The sequence below is a fragment of the Nanorana parkeri genome, unplaced genomic scaffold (assembly GCF_000935625.1).
Source record: "Nanorana parkeri isolate BGI_ZX_2015 unplaced genomic scaffold, ASM93562v1 scaffold624, whole genome shotgun sequence".
Classification (NCBI taxonomy): domain Eukaryota; kingdom Metazoa; phylum Chordata; class Amphibia; order Anura; family Dicroglossidae; genus Nanorana; species Nanorana parkeri.
In genome coordinates, this window is record NW_017306892.1 from 846,454 (window position 1) to 857,781 (window position 11,328).

The following is an 11,328-nucleotide window of genomic DNA, read 5'->3' on the forward strand; positions in this document are numbered from 1 at the left end:
TTCTATCAGACTCATTTCACAGTTCTTAGCCACTTACGTTCTCTAGAGCCTATTGCCTCATTAGACCATTGCTCTTCGAAGCCGGTATAATTAAAATCTTTAACAGTTTAGAGAAGTAAAGATGTTTGGCTGATCACGTTGAGATGATTATCTGCGCATTGTATTCTAAATGAAAAAAAAAATTAAATTTAAAACCCCAGCATTTTTTTATGATGTGTTCTGAATCAATAAAATCTCAGCCGCCTGTTTTATTTTTAATGTAGCACCTTGAAAGGACTGTGATTTAAATTCTGGTGACGCTAATGAAAGCCTTTACAGCTCCCGCGCAATTAAAGGTATACATCGTAGTTTAAAAAAAAAAAAAGCAATTAAATGCTGGCATTGGAATATACAATAAGTTGTCACAGGATTGATGCAGCCCTATTAGTACAAAGACAAAAAAAATACCCTTTGCTATTTATTTTTAAATTTTTTTAAACGTTGTTTTCTTTGCATAAATTTACTGAATGGCATACAAGATGTCCACATGTTTGGTAAAATTATTTATACATTTTTAATTTTTATATTGCAACAACTCATTCTCAGTCTCTTTACTGAGTACATTTCAGAACTTACACTCTACTGTTCCTACCACACTCAGCACTCTATGCTACTTTAGCTTAAAACCAATACACTTAAAGTAGTAATAACCCCTTCGTGACTGACGACGTACAGTGTACGTCGCCAGCATCGGGGCTGTTTAAACAGACTCCCGGCGACTTTTGCCGCCGGGACTCTGTTTAAACTTGTAGAGCCGACTGTCGGCTTTACAACAGAAGCGATCCTGGCACCCTCAGTCCCCCTCAGTTGCCCCCACACTTACCTGTCAGCGACGCTCGTCCTCGCCGCCGGTCCCAAAGCGATCCTCTGTTCCCCGAAATTCCGGGTTGCGGGGGGAGGATACTGATGGCAGAGGAACCATCAATCAAAGAGGGAAGGGGCGTGGCCTGCCACAGGGCTGTGTGTGTCTGTGGACGCACACAGCCACCGCGCGCACGTGCGCCTCCATTAGAACGATGGTGGCACCCAGGGGCCTGGGGGAAGAGCGCTGCGGGGACCCACTTGAAAACTAGGCATTAAACCGTTTTAAAGAAAAGCAGCAACAGCCTCCAGCAAAGGAGGGTCTACTTAAAGGAAACATTAAAAATAATTGAGGCTTTAATATCACTTTAATGTGTATCTATAACCAAAATATATTTTTTTAAAGTTTTGAATAGGGCAGGGAAAGGTTAAAGTGACACTAAACGCAGGAGTTAAATCTTACAAACGCATTCAATCCCGGCATAATTGTCAGGATTCGCTTCAGCTGCGGCGTCTCAGTATTCCGCGAGCTACAGCCTGGGGTGACGGAAGGATGCTAGTTTGTGTCCTCCCGCTTACCCTAAGGAGAACTATGGGGGAAAGCCTTAACCCCATAGTTCTCCTTTAATAGCCTTGTTTATCTAAGTATTTTCATTAAGGGCTTGTAGAATGAAATCAGAAAATTCCAGCCTGTGAGCAGTGGGGCTTAGAAAGGAGTCCGCAAGTCTCTTGTGAATACCAGGGCTTGCAGGCAGAGGATTTCCGACTTTGCAAGCTTTTATTGAATTGGACTGTAGATGTCACTCCAGATACCAGCAGAGCATACAAACTTTTTGCACTGGGAGTGTGGGGTGGTTTTAAAACTAAGGCCTTAAGACATTATTGTATCTAAACCATTGCAACAAATATTTTATATATTGTAGCTTACCACTCCATGCATGTGGTGGCTGAATTAATTTTCCTTTATTCTCACCTGGTGATCCTGCCAGTAACCCACTTACTGTCCTAAGGTGACAACACTCACTCACCACACTATATCTATAGAGAAGCAGCATTGTCACCCTAGGGCATCTTGTTTTAGGACTCCATAACATATGGGGGAGGTTTTTGTAGGCCAGAGAGAGGGTAATACTAACTGATAACAGTCAGCACAGAAAGTTTTCAGCTTACCAGATTTGGGGCATTATAAGTAGGCTTTTTTTTTTTTAATCAAACACATATAACAAAGTGTATTTAAAAGAGCAAAGGGAGCAAACAAAGTCTTTTCATAGGGTTTACATACACTTTACTTTACTACCATACTGCTCCATGATAAAGGTCACATGGGATAAACATCTATAGCACAACCGGTCCTAACGAACAGGAGGAAGTGAAACACGTGTGTCGTCTATAGCAACCAATCAAAATTCAGCTTTCCTTTTAATATAAACAAATTTAAGGCATAAACAGTTGCTGTGTTTTGAAGCTGCTGTTGGTAAAGCTAGGTCCCTGACCCTGTAATTGCACAATGTAATATATAGTCGTTTTAATAGGTGATAACATCGGTTATAGCAGTTACAGGGGCAACTTCAGAATTGCTCAGAGTTGTTTTATTGATGCCGCAGCTGTCCAATTTCCTAGAACAAAAGGAAAAATTAAATAATACCTCTTCCAAAAGCTGGTTTTACATTTCTGCCCTCCCCTTCTTGCTCATTAGCATTGATCTGAGCCCTGACAGTAATAACTGGGTGAGCTTTATAGAAAGTTATGTATTTTTTGTGCAGACACATCCATCAATTAAGCGAACAGTACTAGAAACCAAAATTAATGAGAGAGATAGGTGTGTTAATGAAATAATCATAGTGTAATCAATTTGACTGTTAAAAAGTGAAAAGCATTTCAAGGAGACAATATGAATGAATAATTTATGTTGCGGCGTGATTAATAAAAAATGTATTTCATAACAAAGCTATTTGTCTTCATTTAAAACGCAAGTAAAAATATGTGTCTTTCATTACATGTTACTTTGTCACAATATTCTGCGTTACACAGGACTTTTGATGGTGGGGAAGGGGTTGGGTTCAAGCAGTAGTACACATACAGATGCACTTTTGCAATGCTTCGGTGGGGTTGTTCAATAGGAAAGGGCAAGGAACAATGACTGTGTGCAAAGTGCAAAGAACAATGACTGTGTTCAAAAAACAATGACTGTGTGCAAAGAACAATGACTGCGAGCAAAGTGCAAAGAACAATGACTGTGTGCAAAGTTCAAAGAACAATGTGTGCAAAGAACAATGACTGTGCACAGGACAATGAGTGTGTGCAAAGAGCAGTAACTCATAGCATGAAGTATGAATTCTACATTCTAGACAGTAAAAAATGAATCCTGTTTGGTTGCTGTGGACTTTCACATACTTCACTGTTTTATTGATGAGTCCCTGTCTCTTGCATACAAGTTGGGGGCCTAGTCTTTGCCAGAGTATGAGCCTGCATGGGGTCTAGATCATTTGTTTACTTATTTAAAATCACTGATATTAAAATTCCATTACAAGAGAAAAAAATGAGTTTGTGCTATGGGACTTGCAAAATGATTGGAGTTATGTCACATTTGGGGGCATTCGGAAACACACACACAAGATGTGATGGCTGTCAGGTTAGGCAATCAAAAACTTGTGGCAAACACATGAGAGGGCAACTGAGCATCATTTCTATATACAGTATATAGTGGTGGGAAAGCAAAAGGCACTTCCAGTTCTACTTATTCTGTACAAGAAACAGATTGCCCAACCTGCGTATTGACTGTTCCTGCTAGATAGTAGCCCAGGTACAGTGTGTGTGTGTGTGTGTGTGTGGGGGGGGGTGGAAGAGTTGACTCTTCCGCAGCCAGTTGACAAAGGGTACCCTAAAGGTAAGCCAATGCTTCAGTACCATTTAGGGCCTACAGCAATTTATCTCTGGTCCTAATGACAAAACTGAGGAAGAAAGATCTCTTCAAAAGACTTATTGGCACAGCCCACCAATGGCTTTGTCTCAGTCAAAGCTGTTTAGAATCTGCAGCATGTAATATTTATTATCTATATAAAGACATTTCTCTTTTAATGTTCACTTACACTGGCCCTGGAGCATGCTCATGGAATGAAAGTTGGGTTTAAAAATGATTTGGATAATCCAAATAAAAGATAATCCAAACAATGTACCAGGAGAATATACTTTGATCTCCATCTGATATCACTAATCCAATTTACAAAATTGATCAGGAGGACAGTGGGAGGTATAGGTTTTTTTTTGTTAGAAGTGCAATTACACCTTCAGATTAAATTTAAAAACCCTTTTAAGACTGTATATATGGCATATGTCCTGCATTGGTTTTTGATTAAAAAAAAAGTAGAGTAGTGGGATAACTGTTTTTCAGCTGAGCTGATCGACTAAACCTTGTCTGCCTCTTCCTTGCTTTAAGAAATTGGGAGTCACTGAAAGCTGTGCTCTGCCTGTACCCACCCCACCATTACATTCTCATGATTGACACAAAAAGGAAAGTTTGTTTTAGTTTATGGGGGAAATACTTGTTTGGACATGCCCAGCAATAACAAGCTAAGGAGGAATGCTCACCCACAGTGGCTGATTTTTTTCTTCATTCCATACTTGTATGTAATTTTTATGTATTGTATATTATCTTATCAGTTTAGATCCAGGTAGTAGAATTCATCTTTGAAAGCTGGCTAATCCTATATCATAAAGGTAAAAGCTAATTCGTGAAACTTGTGACAAATATAATGTCATGGCATACCGTTGCTTTGCTGATTATTCTCACCGAACCAGGATACTTGTGTCATTTTAACTCCTGGGAACAATTTCATTAAAACAAAGATAATTTGTATGATGATGAGAATTCTCGGTTAGATACAACATGCTCCTAGTACTTTTTTCAGCCCCCCCCTCTCTACTTTTAAGATTAATAATCTCCTTTTAGTTAAACAAATACCATAGCAGAAAAGAATGAATTGTTGCATTTCATTATCCTTTGTAGGGGAGAAAACGGTTCAGTCTTTGTTTACTGACTCTTTTGATTTAATTACTGTTTGAGGAGGGCTGAATTAGCCGTTAATTGATTTAATTATCCAATTTGTTTGTTTCAGGCATGATTCCAGCGGAGCTGCAGCAGCTCTGGAAAGAAGTGACTAGCTCGCACACGGCGGATGATGGCTGTAATAACCACAGTAGTTTGGACCTGTCCACGACATGCGTCTCTTCGGTGGTCGCCCCCAAGACCTCCTTGCTCCTCAACCATCAGTCATCAACCAATGGCCAGATCTCACTTCTCACTCCAAAGAGAGAGAGGTACGTGACAATAAGGTGTGCATAAATACTTTTTTTATGGGTTTGTAATTGTATTGTTTAAGAACGTTTTTGTGAGTACATCTCTATAGCTCTGCTCAAGTAAGTCCAAATGTTATACAGGCCAAATAAGGATTAACTAGACAGCAGTAGTGAGTATCTTTAGGAATTGGATGTGCGTTTTGTAGCAAGCAGAGATTTTCCAGTATCTTGGAATTTTACTGCACGACTAAACTCCAATCATGCCTTGTCCTTGGTAAATAATTCAAACTGGAATGGACATATCAATCACACTTGTTGCTATTGGTGAGTCAGCTGCCCATCTATGATTGTCATTAGCTTGCCAATGGATTTGCACTTTTTATATTGAAATATTGAAGTTGTTGACCCTATAGCTGCCCATCCAGATGTTCTGTGGTGTGCCATCCTAATTTGGATGTTATTGAATTGCCGCTGACACAAGCTGAAAGGATTCTCCATAATGCCTATGCGGAGCAAGAAGCAATCCTAAAAAGTGCAGGTGTTTAATGTTTTTTGTTTATTATCCCCTACCTGCCCACATGCGCAGCTCGGAGTGGTAGCATTGTACAGATGCTTAGGAATATACAGCTGATCTTAGTATTTGGATCATAAAAGGTTGTCGAATGGGGTAAAGACTTTGGGGACATCTGTTTTACAATCTCAATCTAAGTGAGCCTTGGATGACTATGGAGTAAAAGACATGTACATTCCTTCAGGTATGATGCCTTTAGATGATTGAAGATCTGTGTAGTGGGAAGAAAATGTTCAGATATTATATTTTATTTGATTCAAATTTATATACCATATTGGAAGTTTTTGACCTAATAATAACTGTTCTCAGCTGCTAGCACAGTGATGAGCTAGGAGCTGCATTCAGAAGCTATGGGCTGCCTATTTCATATACTCTGCATATTGGATATTGGGTACGGTAAAATCTATAGTCACACATATATCCCTAATTGTGCTTTCATAAGATTCCCTTTTTGTAAAAGAGAATGTGTACCTGTCATGAGACACACACGCATTGGCTACCATTGCTACCTACCTCTTAGACTAATGGACTGGCTGTGTCTAACCAGATTGCTTCTGGGTCCCAGGATTGGAGCAAGCATTCAGAAAATAGAGAGTCAGAATTCAGTTTTCAAAGTAGTATTAAACGCTCAAACTTTTTTTAATAATAAATCGAGATCAAACATGTATACATTGCCCCATAAAGTATTTCCCTAAAGTAAATGCTCTTATATCTGACAGTTTTCAAATCTCTTACAATCAGTTACTGAACTCCTATGCGGTAGACATTTAACACGTGATGTATTAAAAAGTTCCTGGGGAAGGACCTCCATGGCAAGGTCATTGGGTGTTATTCTAATGAATGATGTATATTTAGAAAGATTGTAAATTACTTTTGAAATTACACTAACATTCTAAAACGTATGTGAGGTTGTAGTGATTGGGTTTAGATCAACTTTAAGTATATAGCTGGGCTACGTTTTTGGTAAAATGAATGCCACTTGTTATATGGCTATCATTGTTCAGCAGCCCCAAAGCAATTAAGAATGGGTTAAACACTTTCAGCTCTTTTCCCTGAACATAGTAACTTTTTACGTACTGCGGCGGAATGTGCACTTACATTGGGCAAGGTCCATTGATCTCTCCAGCGACACCTTTTTCGCGTCTTGCGCATGTTTAAATAATCCTGTAGGAAACGTTAACTTTAAGGTCAGACTCTTTTTTTTTTTTGGCGCTCAATAAATCTATAATTTTCATACTGCCAGTTTTAGGGCAGAGTTACAGAGAAAATTGTTGGCTGTCTGCATGTACAAACGGAGCACCTGGCTTCTGTTTAAATCAGTCACACAATAGGATAAATTTTTTCATTTCCCTGGTGCAGAGGTCAGCACCATAGGATGTCTTTTTAGGCATACAGGATTTACAGCAAAGTGTGCAACAACTGGCTTCTAACAGCGGCTGGCTGTAAGTGGCAGTCCATCTGGAGTGTGATCCGCCAACAGTTATGCAGCTAGCTCCAGTTCTCAGTCTTGATCTGAGTTCTGCTAAGAATTGAAGTCTTGCTGTCAGCATTTTCCTTTCACTCCATTGAGAAAGGGATATACAAAGCTGTTTTTTTTAGCCACTCCTTTTCATATAACAGCTCTTTCCTGTTTTTACAACCTCTGTACCTGGCAAAAAACTTGACTTTTAAAGGTATCAGATCAAAATTATTAGGTGCGAGAAGGTTGTGGATTGAATCTCCATGTGAAACATGGAACAATCGTTTACTTCTTTCTGACAAACCTAGTTGTGATTTTCTGTTTGTGGACACGATCAGCATTGATGGCAAGAATAACTCAAGTCTGAGTCTGATGAAATCTGTAGTAAGGGGTTGAGGCTTGTGGAAAAGGTTTTATGATGGATGGGAACAAATGGCATCCTTTTATTGTACAGACACATTAGGGAGACATGTTTAACTCAAAGATTTAAAAAAAAAAAATCAGTTTAGTTAAATTCATAAGTAGTAAGGTTAATTTATTAAGCTGTATTTGTGGGAGTGGATTAGGGCTATATAAACCCCTCCTCTTCCCATAGCTGACGTTGTAGGGGAAGCGTTTGTCCCCACTCATTTCTAATTTTAAATTCCATCATCTTTTCATTTGGTATGCCTCCTTTTAGGCGTACTTAACAGCGTGGCCACGGGCACACCTCATGCTTATAGGCACAACTCAGCCCACACTAGATTATCTATTATACGCTATGTATATACCCGACCACGAAGACAACCTGTCATGAGCAAAACATGGAGGTTGCCATTGCTAAAAATGCCTGTTGCTTGGCTATCATGCTGACTCTTTCATGTTAGACATGATCTGTAACAAGAATGCACATAAAGACTTTTTTCCAACTTTAAAGTGTATCTAAAACTTTTTCCAGTCATAAGCCCTCCCCTCCCGTATTTGAAAAAAAAATGTGGCCCAGTACTTGTCATCCACTCCAGCGCTGTCCCCCACTTCCTCTTCTGTCCTGCACTGCCGCTTGTATTTATATTTAAGTGTTAGCGCTTTACCATTCTCCTCAGTTCCTGCCCCCAAAGGAGCTCAAAGCCAAATATATTTGTCTCACTCACAGCTGATTTGGAGGAAGCCAACTAAACCAGCAATATGGTTTTGGATTATGGTAGGAAATCCACTCAAACATAGGGAGAGCATAGAAACTCAATGCAAATAGTATTTCAGTTGCAGTTCAACGCCAAGACTCATTGGTACACCGCAAGATTGCCAACTGCTTCTTCCACAGTGAGACCATTCTGCAAATCATTTGGAATATGTGGCCAGCTCTTTGTACTGTTTTCCATACTACCCAATTGTCCTATATTATAGAGAGCATTTATATTGGATGAGTCTGGGACACACAGACATACAGGGGGATCAGGCAAGCTCCGTCTTCTGGCCTGTGCAGCCGGCTGTATATTGCTAGATTCCATTTGCGTCATTCTTAGTTGACATCTCTATTTCAGTAGCACTTACTAAATCAGTATGTCAAGGCATATATTTGCTAAACTGCTTTGATTTTTTTTTTTTAATACATCCACTCAACAGAGAAAGAGAAGTAGTGTGTTTTGAAAGTGGGAGGGGTGTTTTCATGTCAGAGGAAAATTGTCATTCCATATTTTCACTGTTAGAAAGAACATGAGTCAAATTGATCTATATGGTTTTTTTAAGTAGTTCCTCAAATTCAAAACATAGCTTTAAAAGTAATGTAATTTTGTGTTCTAGCTAAACATCAACTATTGGTTGTTGCAATTGTGGGAATGGATCTCTTTAAAACATTCAAAAGTAAAACCAAAGCCTTAGAGCAGGCACTATAAGGTTTGTTACTTGGAACTTTATTTACCTTACTTTGGGGCCTTAATCCTCCTGTCCCATCACACTTCTGACCGAACAAAAACCCAAATCCAACTGGGTGGGTGCGGTGGTGACAACGGATGCCTCCGTGAAATGTAGATAGATGAAAGTAGTCACTCGCACTCCATGGTATTAAAGTCAATGCTGTTTATTGACTGAGATAACACACATCTCCTTAGCAAAGGGCCTGTCCTGTCCCCTGGAGCTTCAGCCCACCTCTTTTCCATCTGACCAATAAGAGTGTTTCAGTAGCCAATACTGGTGCTTTTAATAAACAGGAAGATGGTGGAATGTAGCTTTGGGGACTGGGCTTAACACCCAAGTTGAGCACATGAAGCCCTTTATTTTAATCTGAAACCAGGACGAAGCAGAAAATATGCAAAACATTTTTGAAAAGTCAAGTGGCTGACCAGTTTGGTCACTCGTGACTTATTGTCAGACAAGCAGCCATTCTTATGCAAAGCACAATTTCTGATTATGATGGCCTTTCTCTGGAAGATTTTTCTCTAGAAATATGTCTTTGGATAGTTTCAGTAGAGATCATTTTGACTCATGGTGCACACTTTGAACTTACGGTATGGTCAGGTGAATTTACATGTTCCGAGGGAGCTAGAAGATTACCTTTTGGCTATTGCAAGTGGTGTGTAGCAACTTGTATGTAGTATGCAAAAACACCAACCTCGTTGCCATGGCTAGCAACCCAAGCATCAAGTTAGAAAAGGACAACTGTAACATGATTAACGTTTTTGGATACACCTCCTTTTTTTTTCTTTTTCACTTGTTTCATTTCATATGGTCTGGACTCGAAGGGAAGTGTCTCTAGCAATTAGGTTCAAGTGGTCATTGTTACAGTGAGGGTGGAGTGCAAGCAAGCTCTTGCCTGGTTGCTATTGGCGACATGGCTGTTTTTCTTAACCAGATGTTTTTATAAATGAACCCTTTCTTCTGTCACCATCTCTGTACCTTTTCACAACACATATTTCCTCTATCAGTTCTATAAACTCAGTTATCTGCATTCCCACCCAAAAGATAGGAAAAACAGGCACGTCTAGAGATCTGGAGCAAATCTTTCAATTGTTTTGTGTGTTCAATCAGCACTACGCTGGAAAAGTTCATTTGAACACACCCAGTATGTACACAAAGTACAAAAACAACTGCAATTCTCTGTTTTCTTTTACACCTTTTGCATGATAACAGACAACAATATTTGATATATTGCCCAGTTTCCGTATCGTACAAGCCGATAAACTCATGACTGGGGAATAAGGCAGTTTAATGAGTGTTCTCTGTGCTAATTTGTTATTAAGCACAGTTTTGATAAGCTAGGCTTGGGCAAACCTATTTTGTCTAAAATGGCAGGCATTGAAGGCTTTCCTCAGTTTTTGCTAGTGCTAAAGCCACAATGTCTCTTGAAATGTATGTGGGTTGCCCCTTGATGAACATTTATTTGTGTTGTGCAGCTTACAAAACGTCTCAACTACTTGTTGTCTTGTGATTGGTACAATCAATCAAAAAATAGGAGTCCTTTTGGTGCATTTTGAAGAGGTTTTTTACAAGTGATTGCTTGACTTAAATTAAAAGATATGTGTGGCGGTATACAGAAAACGGAATGACCCAACTGGCTATTCTTGTTCTGTTAATCTTAAAGCATATCTAAACCCAGTCTTTAGATGTGGAGGCTACATTAGTTTTCTTTCTTTCGGGTATATTTTACTTTATGTGCACATAGTAGTTCTGCTAGTAGTTCTGCGAATAACACACATCCTGTCCAGAGATGGCTATGCTAACTTCTCCACTGCATCTATGAAGGGAACCATGGTTGCTGCCCAGGCTGGACCTCAACCATGTCTGCCTTTGTTCCTCTGCATCACACCAGGGATAGGGAGATTGGTATTTTACGGAAGGAAGATAACATTGTTTTATGCTTACAATTCAGCTCACTGGAAGTGACAAGTACACTTTTTCTGGCAAGATCAGCAGGTATTTTCTGTACTTGCTGAAAATGTTTTTAGTCTGAAAAGTGTAAATACATGCATCCACAACACCTAAAGGACAGGTAATGTGCAATATATTAAATGTTTGTTTTAAGTTTAGTTTAGTTATCGTATAGGCTCACCATTCATAGTAATACATGCTGGAAACCCACTCTGACTTAGGGTTAGATTCATGGGACTTTTACAGACCCAGCCCATACATATATAGGGCAAAATATGAAAGACTGAGAGTTGGTCACCCTCTGAGCACCTGTATCTCA

General features: G+C 39.4%; 1 protein-coding gene across 1 annotated transcript in view; it reads left to right on the plus strand.

Moving 5' to 3' along the window:
* FOXP1 (forkhead box P1) overlaps positions 1-11,328 on the plus strand; it is a 414,947-nt gene that overhangs the window by 337,640 nt on the left and 65,979 nt on the right. The window contains exons 9-10 of the mRNA XM_018563026.1: positions 4,956-5,157; positions 11,052-11,054. Of these exons, the coding sequence (XP_018418528.1) occupies positions 4,956-5,157; positions 11,052-11,054 (205 nt within the window). The remainder of the gene's footprint in view (positions 1-4,955; positions 5,158-11,051; positions 11,055-11,328) is intronic.